Source organism: Ranitomeya imitator, chromosome 2 (genome assembly GCF_032444005.1).
Source record: "Ranitomeya imitator isolate aRanImi1 chromosome 2, aRanImi1.pri, whole genome shotgun sequence".
NCBI lineage: Eukaryota > Metazoa > Chordata > Amphibia > Anura > Dendrobatidae > Ranitomeya > Ranitomeya imitator.
This window is the reverse complement of record NC_091283.1, coordinates 559,039,660-559,060,257: the sequence shown is the minus strand read 5'-3', so window position 1 is coordinate 559,060,257 and position 20,598 is coordinate 559,039,660. Positions and strand designations below refer to the sequence as shown.

Sequence of the window (20,598 nt, the reverse complement as noted above, 5' to 3'; positions counted from 1 at the left end):
AATCAGATAGGGAAGTACATTAACCAAGGTCAAGTTCAAGTGCAGTCGGCTGCTAGTGCCAGAAAGAATCTATTGTTCAAGGCAGTGATAAGCCTTACTGGAATCTCTTGAGTATATTCTTGCAATGTCCAGAGCTCAAGGCTCGGTACAGGTGCTATGAAGAGTGCCTTATCCTCTGTTATACAGAGGATGATAGACATGGAACCACGTAAAGGGAAGGTAACGGATCCCAAGTGCACTGCATGACTGGACGGGAAATCCCTGGGGCTGACACAGACAGTGAATATAGGGATAGTCCAGGAGGAACGAACAGTAATGCTGAGGATGCATTGCATTAAAGAAACAGGGAATAAAAAGTGTTGGGCCCAATATTGCGTGTTACAATCTGATGAACTTGAACTATTCAACAAACCTTTGCTTGTTAAATTGAACTTCGTGTCCTCTGAACTATGAGCGGCGGCTCATGAAGATGGAGGTCTGGAGAAAGCAGAGGCCTGCGGCCTACAAGTGAGTGTGATGCCCCCCACACCTGGTAGCAGATTGGGACTGGGACGCGATTTTCCTGTAAAGTGCCAGGACATTATGAAGCTGCAGCTCAACCATAGATACTGCCATCGGTCACTTTACAGTAGAATAGTTTGCGGACTCCATATACAGAGCTCCTAAGTGTCAGAAGAGCAAAATCCGTTCTCAAGCGACCACGTTTTGGAAATCACACCTCTTTAGAAATTTATCTACAAGTGTAGTGATGATTTTGACTCCATGGGTGTTTTCCAGAAACAAGCAGCAGTGGATGTTGCCGAGTGAAAATTCCAAATCTGCCAGTGTAGTGCCCAGTACATTGTAGTGTCCATACACTGTGCTTCGCTTGTTCTTCTGGAAACATGCACCCTTAAATTAAGCAGGCTGTCATCGCTACAGAAATGCCAAAAAGGTGGATGCTAAATGTAGATAAGGCACACTGGGGCTCAGAAGGGAGAAGGTCATTTGAATTTGGCAGAATTTGTTGGATTTTTTTTGCGGGGCAAGGAGCCATAGTGCTTTTCCAGAATCTTTGTAGTAGCAGTGATATGAAAGTCCCCTATATTTACTGACAGATGTAGGACCTGAGTGGGATCTTGCTTTTTTGAGTTGAAGCTTTTATTGGGAGCATTTTACATAATGTTTGGGATCACATTTATCCAGCGCTCTACGCTGAGCACTTACATTGGGGTTTCCATCTAAATCTCTGAAGGACCTGATTCAGATGAAACCCCCAATGGGTCCATTCACTATCATGAGGAAGTAGGGTTACTCTGGACTCTGTCTGACCTCTGTTCAGTGATGTCCTTCTTTTCAGAAGTGCACAGAACTGTGACCTACTGTGCTTTTATTCATGCTTAAAAAGATGGATACCGCTGGATCATAGTCCACCTGCATCATTATAGGGAACCTTCGGCCGGGGTTTCCATCTGAATCACGTATTTCAGAGATTTACAAGGAAACCCCGGAATAAATGCTCAGCAAAGAGCGCAGGATAAATATGAACTGAGCCTTACTTTGAAATTTGAGAGGCAGAATAAATAAATCAACAACATTAAATTGGTTTTATTTCTTTTTTTACGCCATTCCTCATGCGGTATAAGTGATTCGGCAACTTTATTCTTCGGGTCGGTGCGATTACAGTGATTCCATTCCAGATTTATATCGGATTTTTATGTTTGGCTGCTCTCACACACTAAAAGAAGCCTTTTTTTACTACATAAAATGTTTGCATCGCTATATTTTGAGAACTATAATTTTTCTATATTTCTTCCGACAGAGTCATGTGAGGCCACGTTTTTTGTGGGACGAGATCATGTTTTTATTGGTATAATTTTTTGGACACATAACATTTTGTGTGAGTCAAAACAAAAGAAAGTCAAAACCGCACCCTTTTTCTTTATAGATAGAAGTCCAAAACCAGGGAGGCCATCCCGAACAGTACCAAGACCACAAAGAACAAAAAGACAGCGCCACAATGGATGGTGAAAAAATAAGAGCTTACATTTATTCTGCCTCCTGTAGCGACGTTTCGGCTTGATAAAGGTCTGTTGACCGAAACGTTGCTACAGGAGGCAGAATAAATGTAAGCTCTTATTTTTTCACCATCCATTGTGGCGCTGTCCTTTTGTTCTTTGTGGACATAACATTTTGTGATCGCTTTCTATTCCAATTTTTGGAAGGCAGAGTGAACAAAAAACAGCAATTTAGGAATTGTTTTTTTGGGAGTGGAATTTCATGCTGTTTACCATATGGTAAAATTGATAAGACGGCTTTATTCTTTGGGTCAGTACGATTACAGTGATACCACATTTATATCACTTTTTATATGTTTTGCCACTGTCACATAATGAAAACTATTTTATCGTCTTTGCATCAGTATATTCTGAAAGCTATAATGTTTTAATTTCTCCGCTGATGGAGCTGTTTTGTGGCTTGATTTTTGCTGGACAAAATATTGTTTTCAGCTATACCATTTATATTTCCATTCGACATTTTGATTGCATTTTATTCCACATTTTTTGGCAGTATGATGAAAAAGCTTTTTTTTTTTGCCACATGCTTTATAATTTTTGTTATGGTGTTCACTAAAAGGGTATAATAGTGTGACAGTTTTATAGTTCGGGTGTTCCGGATGTGTCTATATCAAATATGTGTATTTGTTTACGGTATATTTTTACATTTCTTTTTTTACTTTTTTTTTTTACTTAGTTCCTCTTTGATATTTTAACTTTTATTAGTCGGATCCCTAGTATAATGCAATGCAATGCACCAGCATTATATCTGTCAGTGCTGAACTAACAGAAGCCTCTTAGACCATGCTCCTGGCATGGTCTAACAGGCTCGCCATAGCTGGCTGACCTGGAGGTCGTCATGACGACCTCGGGTTGCCATGGCAATAATCTCGCAATGACATTGCGGGAGTGCCGATCTGAAGATTGAGGGAGCCCGGCTCCCTCTCCCAGCCTACTAAATGCTGCGATCACCATCGATCACAGCATTTAAGGGCGTACACGGTCAAGGGAGATGCGAGCACTGCTTCTGGCAATGACAGCCAGGGCTTCACTACAACTTACGCCAAGCTCCCTGCAGTGATCATGTGGACAAAGTTCCTATGCCTGCATGATCACCATTACGCAACTTTACATTTTGCGGGAACCCCTTCCAGACCATGGCGTAAACTCATGTCAAATGTTGCAAAGGAGTTACAGCACCTCTCGTTTTTTTTTATTTCAGCACTGGATTAGTGCTACTAATCTACGTTTCCTGTCCCTAGTCTTATACTTACCAGACGCCGTCTTCAGCTCTTCCTATTGCCGCTCCGGTCCCGTGCTGCCATCTTGTGACTGCTACTTTTGACTGACCGGAAGTCAGAGGTAACAGTCACAAGTTCGTAATGTAAGTCTACGAGAGTCTCATTCTGGCTCTTGTAGACTTTCATTGAGTTGTGACACTGGAGCGATCTGGTATGTCACAACCTGCAAAAGATGACCTGAGCAGCGCCATTAACAGATGAAGGCTGCTGCTGGTAAGTATGAAAATTACATTAGTGACACCATTTCTGCGGTAGAATAAAAAAAACCGCTGGAGTGGTGCTTTAAATAGCCTTGCTAACCTGGAAATGTAAGAGCCAAGAATTGTTCTATTGCATAAATCGTTCCTATTAGTGCTCTAGTAGTGCATATTAGCTACAATTGGTATACTACCTATGATTCACTATTATTTGCTACTTGTGAATGTTGGTATTCTGTATTTGTGTCAATAGGAGAATGGAAGAGAATATCAATGCAAGAAAAAAGTGGATATTTCAAACGGAGAACCATATGTGAATCTAATATGTATTGTTAGTATCTAGGCCTGTGTAAACAATTAGACAGGAGGAAGGCCTGACTGTAACAACTAAAATAGTATAGATATTATATGTGATAAGAGTGGGCAGAAACTTGACTATATGAGCACTCTCAGACATTTTCTAACTTGTCTGGACTAGCTTCCACCCTGACGTCTGTAATTTTGTGCATACCAACTGTCTAGCATTGTTTCTATGTGGTTTTACTGGGTCGTTTGCTACTGGAAAAGTCTTGTTTTCTCATTACTCATCACTGAATAGTGATTATATATACAGTATATATACTGTATATACAGTGGGTACGGAAAGTATTCATACCCCTTTAAAATTTTCACTCTTTGCTTCATTGCAGCCATTTGGTAAATTAAAAAAAGTTTATTTTTTTCTCATTAATGTAAACTTTGCACCCTATTTTGACTGAAAAAACCCCAGAAATGTAATAATTTTTGCAAATTTATTAAAAAAGAAAAACCTGAAATATCACATGGTCATAAGTGTTCAGACCCTTTGCTCAGTATTGAGTAGAAGCACCCTTTTGAGCTAGGACAGCCATGAGTCTTCTTGGGAATGATGCAACATGTTTTTTACACCTGGATTTGGGGATCCCCTCCAGTTCCGTCTGGTTGGATGGTGAATGTTGGTAGTCAGCCATTTTCAGGTCTCTCCAGAGATGCTCAATTGAGTTTAGGTCAGGGCCCTGGCTAGGCCTGTCAAAAATGGTCCTTTTGTTATTTTAGCTGTGTGATTAGGGTCATTGTCTTGTTGGAAGGTGAACCTTCGGCCAAGTCTGAGGTCCAGGGCACTCTGGAAGAGATTTTCATCCAGGATATCTCTGTACTTGGCCGCATTCATGTTTCCTTCAGTAACAACCAGTCGTCCTGTCCCTGCAGCTGAAGAACATCCCCATAGCATGATGCTGCCACCATGTTTCACTGTTGGGATTGTATAGGGCAGGTGATGAGCAGTGCCTGGTTTTCTCCACAGATATCGCTTAGAATTATCAACAAAAAGGTCTATCTTCATCTCATCATACCGGAGAACCTTATTTCTCATAGTCTGGGAGTCCTTCAGGTGTTTCTTTTAGCAAACTGTATGTGGGCTTTCATATGTCTTGCACTGAGGAGAGGCTTCCGTCAGGCCACTCTGCCATAAAAGCCCGACTGGTGGAGGGCTGCAGTGATAGTTGACTTTGTAGAACTTTCTCCTATCTCCCTACTGCATCTCCTGAGCTCAACCACAGTGATCTTGGGGTTCTTCTTTTCCTCTCTCACCAAGGCTCTTCTCCCACGATTGCTCAGTTTGGCTAGACGGCAAGGTCTATAGGAAGACTTCTGGTGGTCCCAAACTTCTTCCATTAAAGGATTATGGAGGCTACTGTGCTCTTAGGAACCTTGAGTACTGCAGAAATTCTGTTGAAACCTTGGCCAGATCTGTGCCTTGCCACAATTTTGTCTCTGAGCTCCTTGACCAGTTCCTTTGACCTCATGATTCTCATTTGGTCTGACATGCACTGTGAGCTGTGAGGTCTTATACAGACAGGTGTGTGCCTTTCCAAATAAAGTCCTATCAGTTTAATTAAACACAGCTGGACTCCAATGAAGGAGTAGAACCATCTCAAGGAGGATCACAAGGAAATGGACAGCATGTGACTTAAATATGAGTGTCTGAGCTAAGTCGCTCTGAATACTTATGACCATGTGATATTTCAGCTTTTCTTTTTTATTACATTTGCAAAAATTACTACATTTCTGGTTTTTTTTTTCAGTCAGGATGGGATGCAGAGTGTACATTAATGTGAAAAAAATGTACTGCACTTTTTTTAATTTAGCAAATGGCTGCAATGAAACAAAGAGTCACCGTGCCCACTGTATATAGATATATATACTTTGTGTGTGTGTGTGTGTGTGTGTATATATATATATATATATATATATATTTTTTTTTTTTTTTCTTCATTTATTTATTTTCACACATTCACAATGATATATTAGCAGGAGATTATCACTAGAGGACTAGTAAATCTGCTGCCACGTAGTCCTCCATATTTAAGAGCTTTGTATAACCCCACACCCCACCGCTGATTGGCAGTTTTCTGCCTATGCATTGTGCACAGAAAGGTGCCAACCAGTGGCGTGGGTGAGGCTATACAGAGTTCAGCATTCTGAGAACTGGTAGACCTGCAGCAGATAAAACAATTATTAATCAAAACTGGAGCAAGTAGCCTAGTATGTGATACATCGCTGTAATCAGGGTCTCTGTTCCTACATTATTCTGCTCTCACATGGGGTAGCAAAACCTGGTGACAGATTCTCTTTAATCTTGCCATAATACTCACTTTATGTGATTTTTATGGGGTATTTCCTGTATATGTTCACATATTGCCGACACCGCACCAGTGCTCAGATCAGTTTCCTAATTGATTTCAGCTAAAAGAAGCTTGGATCTAACAACTGGTCAGTTTTTTCCACTAAACTGCCAATCTCGTCTTTTTGGTTGTGGAGAGATGCTGCTGCTCACGTACTAGGTATTGTACCTTACCTGTGAAGTAAGGGTGCATTTACCTGGCTCAAAAATTGGTGACCAGTGCTCAAAAGAATGCTTGATCCCAAATATTGGCTGTGCAAGCAAGCAAAATACTCATTTTTCAAGAGGTCAAAATATTGCTCCATGTTTCTCATGGCAGCAAAGAAACACATTTATTCTTTAACTCCTCCGAGAAATAGGTATTGCCATATACCAAGTAATCTGTTACTCATCTACAGTTAGGTCCATATATATTTGGACAGACAATGACTCAAAACATAAAGCCAAAGCAACCCAGGAGTTTATTAAAGCAAAGAAGTGGAATATTCTTGAATGGCCAAGTCAGCCACCTGATCTCAACCCAATTGAGCATGCATTTCACTTGTTAAAGACTAAACTTCAGACAGAAAGGCCCACAAACAAACAGCAACTGAAAACCACCGCAGTGAAGGCCTGGCAGAGCATCAAACAGGAGGAAACACAGCGTCTGGTGATGTCCATGAGTTCAAGACTCCAGGCAGTCATTGCCAACAAAGGGTTTTCAACCAAGTACTAAAAATGAACATTTTATTTAAAATTATTGAATCTGTCCAATTACTTTTGGTCCCTTTAAAAACAGGGTGGCACATGTTAAGGAGCTGAAACTCCTAAACCCTTCATCCAATTTTAATGTGGATACCCTCAAATGAAAGCAGAAAGTCTGAACTTCAACTGCATCTGAATTGTTTTGTTTAAAATTCATTGTGGTAATGTCTATAACCAAAATTAGAAAAATGTTGTCTCTGTCCAAATATATATGGACCTAACTGTATATTAAAGGGACATACCTGTGATCAAGTCTTGTCTTTATTAGAAAGCATGTAGAACCATCTTCACGGCACGGGGGAGTGGGGGAGCAAAGGAGGTGAGCGGGGAAAGGACGATGGCCGTTTAGGGACCCGTAGAAGCGCCGGTTTGGCGTGAAACGGCCGTCGTCCTTTCCCCGCTCACCTCCTTTGCTCCCCCACTCTCCCGTGCCGTGAAGATGGTTCTACATGCTTTCTAATAAAGACAAGACTTGATCACAGGTCCGGTGAGTGTTGCCGCGTTCTTTCTACTAGTGTTATATGGTATGTTCCTTTTTTTCTACGCAAGCACCTCCCGAGACTGTCAGTATTCCATCATTAAGGACTGAGTGTGTACCGAACCTCGCTTCAGGCTGTGCTGCTGTGTTTTTATTTTTTTGTATATTAAAGGGAACCTATCCTCGGATTCATGCTGCTCAAATCACAGGCAACGTGAACCAAAGCCTGGCTTCACAATTTCAGCTGGGTATATTATTCTCTGGGCAGCATGGTGGCTCAGTGGTTAGCACTGCAGCCTTGCAGCGCTGGAGTCCTGGGTGCTAATCCCACCTTGGACAACATCTGCAAGGAGTTTGTATGTTCTCCCCGTGTTTGCGTGGGTTTCTTCCAGGTACTCCGGTTTCCTCCCTCATTCCAAAGACAGACTGATAGGGAATTTAGAGTGTGAGCCCCATCGGGGACAGTGATAATGTGTGCAAAACTTCTGCGCTGCGGAATATGTTAGCGCTATATAAAAATAAAGATTATTATTATTATTCTCTGAAACGCTCTGGTGTTTCAGAGAAAACACAATTTAAAGATTCAGCTGGGGATTATAGCCAGGGATGAGGCTAGTTCTGCTCCTCCTCCGACCAACATTTCACAGCGTTGTTGCAGGTGATTCACAGGTTTCTGCCTATGTACTGTGACAAAGTCACTGGTAAAGTACTGGAGGGGAGATACAGTATGTGTCACTATGCTTAATGGCGTCAGTAATGTGCAACTCAAGAGTATTTTCCTCCAGCACACTAATTGCCGTGAGGTGTTAAGCTAACTTTTGTAATGGGCTAGCTTTTATGTGGACATCCATAGAGAGGGTGGGAGGATGTCCACCTTATCTCCGCCCGTTTTTTAAATTTAGCAATGCTGCAGAGCTGAGAAAGCTAACCCCACCCACACCAGGCTCTGTAAGTACACTGTCTGTAAACTGTGAGCTGTTTATAACAGGAGGGGGCTGAGTCAGACTGGCATGTATGCTCTGCTGTAGTCTGGACAATGATAATCACCAGGTGATAAAACCTTTAGTATAAGCACACAGCCTGAAATGTGAGACATAATAGAATTCAGTGTTTTAACCCCTATCTCATGCTGTCCACAGATTACATAGCAAAACATGCTGACAGATTCATTTTAACTTCTGCATAGAAATAAATGGCATAGATAGAGGTGAGTGGGATCTCAGGAGTTAACTCTTCAGCCAGGAATGTAACCAATGATCTCCAACAAGTTGTATATTATCAAATACAAAAGTTTTTATTGCAGGTGAACTATAGCAGATAGAAAATGCAAGACAATTGCAAATTGGATTATTTTGAAGCTAATAGTAATTTTAGAATATGAGAATATCCCTTTTATTAACATACATGCTCAAGTAATAATAATAATAAGTACAAAGTCAGGAGATTCCTTCAGTTAAAACATATTGGAAGATGTTCTAATATTTCTTTTGACCTCTGCGGTTTACCGTGTTATCTATGACTTCTTGCGTTTCCTCTGAGATGATCCCTTTAATTTTATGTAGAGTCTACCAAGCAATTTCTGGCAATGCTATGAAGTATTCTGTTTCAAGAGGTTGTCTGGCTCTATTTCTGTGCGGTTTTACCTGTTCTACTTGTTTAATGTAATCAAAGATAAGCAGATAGCTGAGATCCGCTCAGATTTTACCTTGTCCAGAGAACATTATGTTTTCAACTCATGTACTGGGCAAACAGTAGGTTCTTGAAAGAGGTTAGTCAGAACTCCTACATTTGAATTCTTGCCGTAAGTAGTGAGGTTGAAAGTGGTGGCCTAATTTCCTAATTTTGTTAATTGTTTTGAAAATTCTGATAATTAGCCCAACCTGTAGCATTATCCAACCTTCCCTGACAGGTATGGACTGGGGTAGAAATTCAGCCCTGGCATTTGAAATCACACAGGCCCATGAACCAGATGGGATATATTACTAATATTACCCTGGATGGAGGAAAGGAAGATTTTCTACAAGACCAATATTTCTAATGATACCCGTGGCATGCTGGGTAAGTCACGGAGTCAGCGACTTTGTGCTCCATTATTAGTATTATATTTTATTATAAAATCACAACTCTTAATAATATGGGTGTCTTGAGAACACAGATTCTGTTAGCAACGTAGCAGACAAGGCAGCCCATGACTAAACAGGCTCTTCTGGCATTTGCCAGAATTGTCAGATGGCCAGTCCGGCCCTGTTCCCTGATACATCAAGCCCAACTAAAACTATCAGCTTTTGAACGCACATAAATTAAGAAAATGTACTTGAAATTATAAGCATCTGGAAAGCTACCGAGCCAGAAAATTAAAGGGGTTGTCCGTCTGCAGTCATTCTGTGTGACTTCAGACTTATGAATCCCCCAGCGCATGCACTGTGCAGTGTGGGGATTTGCCTGTTTCAGACCAAGAAACAGGAATTATGTGTTATACATACCCACGACCAGTGGGTGAGGCCTTGCTCCATGCAACTGTATAGAGTAGAGGCCGTGCCCCGACCAGTGACATGGGTGGCCAGTGGGCATGTCCAACTAGAGGGCATAGCCTTGCTCCATACAATTTTACGGTTTGTAAAATATCATGCAATGTGACTTGCTGGATTTTTGGGGGGATTCTGTCTCTCACAGTTGAAGTGCACTTACAATAAAAATGACAGACCTCTCCATTCTTTGTAGGTGGGAAAACTTGCAAAATCATCAGTGTATAAAATACTTATTTTCCCCACTGTATGTACTGTACCTTGCCCATTATTGTATGCATCAATGATGTAAGGCTTGGAGAACACTATATCCACTCTTCTGATGTCCATTATAGTAAATATTTGTATGGCCCATGAAAAAACAGCATTTGCTTTTTTTTTTCCTTGAAAAAAGACTTGCTTTTCTTAAAACTCACATTTTTCCTTTTATCTGATATATTTTTTATATGTATGAATAATTAAGTGTTTTTTTTCTCTCTTTGTTTTCCCTTTATCTGTCCCCAACTGGTTATGTCCCTACACCATCTGAAACTGCATAAACAGTGCATATTCTGTAGAGACACATGTTATTTACAAGGAAAATGGTGTCCGTTCATTTCATCGTATATTTATTGAGGTAAATGTGGATATTTTCACTTGTAGCCAATTGATTGTAGATGATGTCAGGTAGTGAAGGATCGGACATATTGAATTACAGTGCCCAATCCTTTTGTTCTCGAAGAAAATATCTGCCATTAGAAATGACTGGAAGCAGCTTACTCTTCGCTTCTCATTTGAATTACATGCACGGTCCGCCAAGCTGAGTGTGGATGTGTACTGAAGGGTGAGCTTTATGGCCGACTCATATCTAAAGTGAATGGACATCTTTAATTTTTGCGATGTGCGTAAAGCTCTACCAGTAGGGCGTTCAATGCATGTATGAAATGTACGCTCTAAACACCTCCAAATGACAAATCTCTCTCTATTATTGTGCATATTCAGAAATCCGCAAACATGTATGTTTAGGTAGCCAGGGAGACTTTTGTACCTTTGTAAGGCACATTCATTTGTTGTTGATGAGTGTGATACCCGAGAGAGATGTATGGTTCCGCTTACATAAAACCCTACGTGACTAAGGCTTTGTTATATGACGAGCGCAGTCGGAGTCAGTTTCTACCCCCTGGCATATTAGATGTTAGATCTGATACTCCATTACTCTGTGCCCCTGTATCAGACCTTGTAGTCCAGCACTGACTTTATGATGTCTCCTCCTTTCTTAACCTCATCCCATAGCTGGCAGAAAGCTGAGGTTCAGATTACTGCTCTGTTATTAGTACCGACTGAAGAAGTGTGGGAGTCGAGACAGAGAGCTACTTTTGCACAATGAAAACATTCAACAAACTAAATATGTTTTGGCAAGTAGAACATAGCATATTTATGCATATATGTAGGTGTAAAACTTAGGCTAGGCTTGTTTATGATTTATTGTAAGCTTAAATGGGTTATCCAGGAATGACATATCGAGGTCCTCTCCGTAGGATAGGTCATCAATATGAGATTGAGGGGTCTGACACCAAGCACCTTCACCGATCAGTAGAAAACTACTCAGGCGGGAATCAAAGGGGTTGTCTGAGATGTTAACATTGATGGCCTATCCTTAGGATAGGTCATCAATGTCTCATTGGTGTGGATGCGACACCTGGAACCCTGCCGATCAGCTGTTCCCAGTGTTGTTGATGGTGGCCAGCACCTGCTCAGTTGTGGAGCTGCACTGCACAGCCACATCATAGTGACTGGGAGGGACAGTGCACATCCACCCCTTATTGATTTCAATAGGAGGCGTATGTGCAGTGCCCAGCTGTGCTGTACCGCTCCGCAACTGAGCAGTTCTGTTTCCCGCCAACACTGGGAACAACTGATCACTGGGGGTGCCAGATGTCGCACCGCGGCTGATCAGACATTGATGACCTATATTAGATAGGCCATCAGTGTTAATGTCCTGGACAACCCTTTTAACACTTGACAGAACACAACAGCTTTGCACATGGCATGGTGGCCATGCTGCTGTTTATTTCTCCTTCAAGTGAAAACAGAAGTGAATGGGAGACAAACAGCAGCACTCGGCAGCAACCACTGAGCAATGTAGGAGGCTGCTGTGTTCATCGCTTAGTTATGGCCACTGCTGTAGTGGTTTTCAGCTGACGGGTGGGGGTGCCAGGTGTCAGACTCACATAGGTCTTTAATTGATGGGGTATCCTGTTGATAGATCATCAATATGTCAGTCCTTGATAACCACTTTAACGGGAGAATTCATGACTTAACTATATAGAGTTTAAGTCCTCTTTCTTTCAGAAGAGGCAATTTGCATATAAAATTTCCCAGAGGAGCATTGCATGTCGAATAAGCCTCCTGACCTTGACAAGCTGGAGCTGGTATGTCACTCTCCACAAGGAGAAGCCTTACCCCTTAGACCCCAGTCCAGAGCCTCTCACCTAGCCAAATCAGATGTCATACTTTGCACTGATGAGGGCCAATAGCCTGAAACACCGTGTCTGCGAATTGAGATACTGATTTGGCTTTTATCCTAAGTCATATTACAAGACTTGTTAAAGGGTTGATTGTGACTTCTAGGATCGCTACTTCCAACAGGTGGCGCTATAGAGTTCAAGTCCTCTTTCTCTCTGAAGAGGCAATTTGCATATGAATTACCTATGGACACTTAAAAAAATCTATGCTATAGTAAAAGTGTCTTTTTTTGCCCCAAGCAGCCAACCAGAGCTCAGCTTTCATTTTTTCCAGAGCAGTTTAAAAATAGAAAAAAGAGCTCCATTTTTCTATAGGCCACAAGAAAAGTCTTACTAGACAATTTTGTTAAATGATGCCCTTTTGGAATTGTCCCTTGAAGATAAGCTATCACATATCCACAGGAGAAGTAATAATTAAAGATTGGTAAGGGTCTGACTTCAGGGACCCACACTGAACAGCGGAATAGGGCACTTTTATCCCCATTAGGCTATGTTCACATGTTGTGTTTTTACAAAAAGCAGGATTTTGCTGCGTTTTTATCAGGTACATTTGCCAATTGTGCATGCTGATAAAGTTTAGTTCCCCCAAGAAACATGACGCAACTTCCTGAGTTTTCTGCACCAAAACCTGATACTTGCATTTTTGACCCAGTGCTTTCTATGGGTGAAAAAAAAAATTGCTGAAAAAAAACAGGAAAAAAACCCAATATGTGTGCATGAAATTTCTGAAATCTCATAGTATTTGCTGGTGCTCTAAAACGCAGCTTAAAATTTGCATAAAAATAAACGCGACAAAAACACTTTGTGTGACCATAGTCTTAGAATCGAGCAGCAGTGCACATGCCCAACTTCTGTCTTGTTCATTTTCTATGGGGCTGCCAGAAAAAGCGGCACTTCAGCAGCCTCATAGTGACTGAAAGGAGCAGCAGTCAGGTACTACCTCCATTCTAAAGGGGTTAAAAGTGCCCCATTCTGCCATTTAGTGCAGATCTCTGCAGTTGGACCCTCACCCATCTATACTGTGGATAGGCGAGAATATATATTCACAGGAGAACCCCTTTAAGACCCCCATAGATGTTAGCTGATTGTTCGGCTGACAGCTCTTTTCCTGACCCCCACACACATGAATGTTCAGCCCTACTGAATGTTAATGTGTTTTCAAAAGAGGGTTGTGGAGAAAGAAGTATCTCCCAGACAACTCTCCTGGAAAACAAAAGGGTCGGGCATTAAAATTCAAACTGCCCGACTCTTATCTCCTCCTAAATTATTTGTTGGGAAGATTAGGGAGGCGCGCACGTATGTTAGGGTACCGTCACACAGTGCAATTTTGATCGCTACGACGGCACGATTCGTGACGTTCGAGCGATATAGTTACGAGATCGCAGTGTCTGACACGCTCCTGCGATCAGGGACCCCGCTGAGAATCGTACGTCGTAGCAGATCGTTTGATACTTTCTTTCGTCGTCTAGTATCCCGCTGTGGCGGCATGATTGCATGGTGTAACATATATCGTATACGATGTGTGCATAGTAACCAACGGCTTCTACATCGCACATACGTCATGAAACTATCGCTCCAGCGTCGTAGATTGCAAAGTGTGACAGCAGTCTACGACGCTGGAGCGATATTGTTACGACGCTGGAGCGTCACGGATCGTACCGTCGTAGCGATGAAAATTGCACTGTGTGACGGTACCCTTAGACATTCGGCTGATCCCGTTGATATTAGCAGGTTTGGCTAACTTTACTCTAATGCATATGGGGGCTTTTAATATCCAGGTGAACACATAAATTAGAAAGCATAGTAAGAACTCATGTGAGGAGAGGTTGTGTGTTTAAAATAAATAAATAAAAAATATAATAATAATCGTAATCATCTATGGTTATGGCCAAAAGTTTCATCACAGGATACTCTTAATAGACAGGAGTACCTGGACCTGGTTCAGGATACTCACCAAGCAACCAGATCGGGAGAGTCTACAAGGAGAATCCGTTCTTCTCCTGAAGACCCAGCTAATTTTTTAATTTTATAGATATCTCATTAGATTTTAATGGGTCGCCCCTGTGATGGAGCTGTAGGGAAGCAGAAAACTTGCTTCTGAGTTTCCATGTAGCTCAAACTAAATCATTAAAGGGAACATGTCAGCAGGATTGTGCACAGTAACCTAGAGACAGTGTCAGGTCGGCGCTGTCATACTGATTACAATGATATCTTGATTGATGAAATCTGTCTTGTGGTTGTTGTTTAATCTTTGTTTTCAGTTATGAGTTAATGATATGTTCATGCTTTGGGGCGGCCTGTGGGGGGTCTGCATGTGGTGCCTCAGTGACCTGTCCCCTAGTTTACATCATGAATATTGAAAAAAAAACCTTGTGCAGGCATTCGCCAGCCGTGCCACCTGCGCTTCAGCATAATCACATGTGTAATATGCATATAATTATTATGGTTGACATCCTGATGTTACAAAAAAAAAAATCAATTTCAAAATGGCTCCCGCCGCGCCTGCGCAGTAGCTGCTATCAGTGTATACAGAGGTGATCCGATAGCTGCTGCTGCGCAGGTGCGGCGAGCGCCATCTTGGAGGAGGATTTTTTTTTTTTTAATATCAGGATAATGCTATTATTATTATTATTTATTGTTATAGCACCATTTATTCCATGGCGCTTTACATGTGAGGAGGGGTATGCATAATAAAAACAAGTACAATAATCTTGAACAAAACAAGTCATATCTGGTACAGGAGGAGTGAGGACCCTGCCCGCGAAGGCTCACAATCTACAAGGGATGGGTGAGAATACAGTAGGTGAGGGTAGAGCTGGTCATGCAGCGGTTTGGTCGATCGGTGGTTACTGCAGGTTGTAGGCTTGCCGGAAGAAGTGGGTCTTCAGGCTCTTTTTGAAGGATCCCTAATGTCAACCACATTAATTATATACACAGTACACATGTGACCATGCTGCAGAGCAGGTGCTACGGCTGGCGAATGCCTGCAGAAGGTTTTTTTTTTCAATATAGTTATATATATTTATTATGTATACTAGGGGGCAGGTCACTGAGGGATCAGTACCATGTCAGCAGTCTGCAATATGAATACCTAATCTCTAAAATGCTCCAGACCTGAATATCCAAACTATCGAAACCTGAATAGTGAATGCTATTATGCTTTTGAGTCTTCATGACATCAATTATTCCCTGATGGGCGTGATTACTGGCACAGCAACTTGACTGTTCTCTGATAAAGCGATGTCCACTTGACTAGAACCCGGTTAGTACATGGGCTCAGCGACCACATTAAAAGTTGTTTACACATGATAATGTGCTGGTGAGAATCATAGTCTTTAGTGCAGATCTAAAGATCATTTCACCTGAAGAGCAAGTGTTCTACTTGTTTGCAGAGTGATCAGCATCCTACTTAGACTGCATGATTATCATGAAACGAGCGTTCCTAAGAACACCCCTTCACAATAAACGTGCAGTGTAAATGAGTCCATAGTATATGCCGACAAATGCTCCTCTGACAGGTTATCTCATGTGTATTGTCAGCTTACAGGTAAAACATATCCTGTCTACAACGGCTACAATTATGGCCATAACCATAGCTGTTTTTGGAAAAGATATTATTAATAATGGCTATGTCCATTACATCAGTTGTGTATAACTCATCTTTAAACTATTTGACTTATGACCTATATGACCAGTCTTCAACCCCATTTCCCTTCACCATTTTTCTTCTTAACATTTCGGTTCTGCTTTTGTTGCCTCTAGCCAACAGCCTGACCTTAGATGGCCCGTCTGCCTGTTATTTGATTTAAAAGGCTATCCTGTGACCAAACCTTGGCCTCACAAATTGAAACTTTATCATTTCTCAGTTGTTAAGATTGATTTAACTTCACTACCTGACCTACTTCTACTGCTTAATCCCATTATGCAAGCCCTTGCTGCTACTTGTTTTCTAGACTTCCATCTGATCAGGAACTAGAGCTAAGGCTACGTTCACACTAGCGTTCGGCTAGTGTGCGTCGCGCTAGCGTCGGGTGACGCAGCGGCGACGCACGCGTCATGCGCCCCTATGTTTAACATGGGGGACGCATGCGTTTTTGCTTGTTGCGTTTTCCGACACGTGCGTCTTTTTTGACGCTAGCGTCGGACCAAGAAAACGCAACAAGTTGCATTTTTCTTGCGTCCGATTTTCGTAAAAAAACGACGCACGCGTCGAAAAACGCAGCGTTTTTGCGTGCTTTTGCACGCGTTTTTCGGTGCGTTGTGCGTCGCGTCGCCGACGCAGCGGCGCACAACGCTAGTGTGAACGTAGCCTAAGTGATTAATGTTCAAACATTCTGTTTGTCCATTTTTACCAGGTAACCTGGAAAGGTCCAAAGAACATTACAGAGTTGCTTAGGGCTTTTTATACTGGCTGACACGTGGTGTTAAATGACTGTTGATTGGCTAAAAGTATGTTTGCCTGTCGGCAGACAGTTTTGATAGGCTGACCACACTTACAATACACACAGAACAATCGGTAATAGATTGTTCTGTGTGGATAGGCAATGTCCTGCTGAGAAGGATAATTTTTAGGCAAGTTTAAAATAATTTTACCCAATGAAAAATACTATCGATGGGCAGTGTCTATAAAAACTATGTAGAGTTATGTTTTCCTCCTTTGCATTATTGTTTTTGTTCACTTATTGCTTAACTTATTCACACCCTGCTCTACACACCCTTTATTGTTACTCTGACCAGTTGACCCCTTGGAATAGTGAGTGACCTCAGTCTATAATAGTAATTATACACTTATCAATACTACGGCCAAAACAACAAATTCACATGGTGGTAGCTGCAGGTGGGATTATTTAGTCACTGACTAGAATAACGCACAGGGTATAATGGAAAATACTATCAGTTCTAAATGCTGACTATACCCAGGTCTCTTGTTACAGGCCTGTCAGACATTCCCTTATTATTGTGGGGGTAAAGTGATTTTGTATCTAAAGAGAAGATCTCTTAAAGGACCTTTTATTATATTTTTTTTTTGTTTGAACCTAGTACCTCCTCAAATTGATGCTGCTTCATTGATTCTGAAAGTTTTCTTTTTCATCTCAAAGTTCTGCTCCCCCAGAAACAAAGATACAACTATTCCTTTCAGCCAACTGGGCGTATACCGCGTAACTACTCTATGGGTGCGGCTGTGTATCAGTTGTCTATATCAAAAGAGAAAATGTAAACGCCCACAGAGAAGTTCTGTGGTGTACGCCCAGGAGAAATTTTCATCTTAATTTACGAGGAAAGCAACTTTGGAATGGAGAGGCATGGGAGAAAAAGAAAAATATGTTCCAGAATCAGTATAACAATGGCAACTCAGTTGCCAGTTAAAAAACCAGTGACATAGATAAATATGTAAACAACATGTAAATTACACCTTCTTTTTCTCAATTGGATTGTCACCACTAATATACTATCTCAGTAAAATTGAAATTACATATGAAGGTCTATTAAGTGGTCTATGAAGTATTATTAAATCTCTTATCATATATGACTAAAGGTTTGTTTACACGAACCTTCCGGCAGCACTAAATGACCATTGTTCAGTAACTTGTTTGCTGATCGGCGGTCATTTAAAAGGCAGTTTACAAAGGCAGACTGCTCAAACGATGTGCACTGACCAATCAGTAATAGATCTGTGATAGATCAGACAGGGCGAACAGACTTCCATTGTTCTCGACAGCACGAGTCGTCTTTCCACTGGATGATGTGCTGCCAAGAAGGATGATCTTTTGTGCAACACAAAAGATTATTTCATCCAATGAATGAGCCGTTAGCTTGTCCCTCAGGGGATCGGCAGCCTGTTTACACTCAAAGATGATCATGAGTGTTCCTAAAAACGCTTGCTCACCATAATGTTATTTCAATATAAGTGCACTTTCAGCTTTATTTGTTGTAATCTTAAATTCTAAATGACCATGCACTAGTGATGAGCGAGTATTCGGGTTTCCCCGAGCATGCTTGGGTGATCTTCGAATATTTTGACGTGCTCAGTGATTTCGTTTTCGTCGCCGCAGCTTCATGATTTGCGGTTGCTAGACAACCTAAATACATGTGGGAATTCCCTAACAAACAGGCAACCCCCACAAGTGTTCAGGCTGTCTAGCAGCCACAAATCATGGAGCTACTGGTCCAGAAACTAAATCTCTGAACACGCCAAAATACTCGGAGACAACCCGAGCGTGCTTGGGGAAACCTGAATAACGAGTATACGCGCTCATCACTACTATGCACCTTCGATTTACTAATCAACATCAATGTTCATCTGGTGATCCGCGGCCTGTTTAGATGGCAACATTACCGGAAACAAACTTTCCTGGCAACGCTCGTTCACACTAATCTTGCAGTGTAAATGGATCTTAAGGTATATGTAGATGTGGTAATCCTGCTTGCTCCAAATTAGTGTAGCCAAGCAGTCTTTTTCCATTAATGGAGTATGTTGTAAAAAAAGCACTTAGTACAGCCATTACTAATGTTAATAGCGGTCGGTGCCTTAATCTAAGCAAACACCTAGATCTGCTCTCCATTGTACAGAACATTGCAGTGTGTAGACAACCAACCCACCAATCCGCAGGGTTTGCAGACTCGCCTTTCAAAGGCAATCCCTTCCAGGTATGGTTTCTGCTGACATGTATCTGATCACACCCTCATAGCTTCAAGTAACAACAGGAGAAGAAATCTCACAAAACTCACCCTGTGCTTCACTTGTCCCATCACACAACTATTTACATTGTTTTTTCCATGTTTGCTAAAACAAAGTACCATGAAGACTTTTCCGAAAAGTTTTCAGGAGTTTTATTTGTGGAAAATCTGTGGTTTGTGGCGAAAAGGTAAAATAGAGCAGTGTCTGGTATGTTCTGTCCTGCAGAAGGTACAAGAATCTTTTCCACATAAGTCAATGTGTCCATACAAAGTATCTATCCCTATAGGAGACCCTAACATTTATAAGGATGGACTGCTTTCTACCTACTCTCTGCCACGGTCGTAAGTTTATGGAAAATATAGTAAAATGTTTATTGCAGTGGTGTAATAACTGACCGTAAACTTTACAACTAAGCGCTGCATCACTAACAGTGCAAGTCAGTAATATGGTGGTATATTCTGTTAACCCATTCACTTCAAGAAACTAAGAAGTAACATTTCTGCAATTACATCAGAGTGAGCAAAAAAATAATAATAGAACAGCAAATTCAGACTGATGAAAAACAAGTCAATTTTTGCAGCACACATTCATTTTCCTAACACCTGAGATAGCAGCCTGGGCAGACTGACTGTACTCTTTGAACTTGACACCCTTGTAGTTAGATTTCCCCCTTTTTTTGAGCATTGTTATGGACTGTGTAGTTGCTTTGTATGTCTGCGGCACTGGCTACCTATAGATTTGAGGCTGGCACTTTGTTCTCAACTACCTAGAAGTAGTTAATTTTTAACACATACGGTAATAAAGTTAGATTGCTGGGAAAAAAAAACTTGAAAAAATGTAAAAAAAATATTTTTTTTAATTTGACTTACCAGAAACAAGTTTCATCCGGTAGAGAATTAAATCCCAAACGGTTTAATTTGATATCCCAGCGACCGTGATCCTGCGCAGAAGAGGACTAAAGGTATGCCAACTCTCCGCTTTGCCCTTTTGTAATCCTTCACGGTTGATGGTATCCTACTCAAAACAAGGTCCAGAGAGAAAATTTGGAGTTCAGTCTCCTGCAGGAGGGACAGGTCCTTCCCTCCTCTTTTGTGGAGAGTGCAAGAGAGAGGGAGAGAAAAAGGAGTTTTATGGACGCCTGTGCGTGACTCAGACCTTGCTCTGCTGTCCCTGACATTCCATAGACTTGTGAGCACACCTGGAGGGCAGGTACAATGCAGGAACAACCCTGCCTCCCCCTAACCATGAACTCCCCCTCTTCTGATCCCTCTCACTTTCTCTGCACACCCATGGAAAATAATGCTGGATGTGACAGAGTCCTCAGCCTTTCAGTTCACAGTTACTGAAAAAAATGATTGTTAGTAGGGAGGTGGAGGCATGAGGGGGGGGGCATGGAGAGAACAAAAGGCAAAACAGTGAATGAAACCATCCTC

General features: G+C 41.6%; 1 protein-coding gene across 3 annotated transcripts in view; it reads right to left on the bottom strand.

Moving 5' to 3' along the window:
* ITGB4 (integrin subunit beta 4) overlaps positions 1-20,353 on the bottom strand; it is a 121,178-nt gene extending 100,825 nt beyond the window's left edge. For 2 of the 3 annotated variants that reach the window (XM_069752038.1, XM_069752040.1), the window contains exon 1: positions 20,035-20,316. In XM_069752038.1, coding sequence (XP_069608139.1) covers positions 20,035-20,050 — 16 coding nt within the window. In that variant the 5' untranslated portion in view covers positions 20,051-20,316. Of the gene's footprint in view, positions 1-20,034 lie in introns of all 3 variants that reach the window. The other variant, XM_069752039.1, reaches the window with a different exon arrangement.
* Between the last annotated feature and the right edge of the window lie 245 nt (positions 20,354-20,598).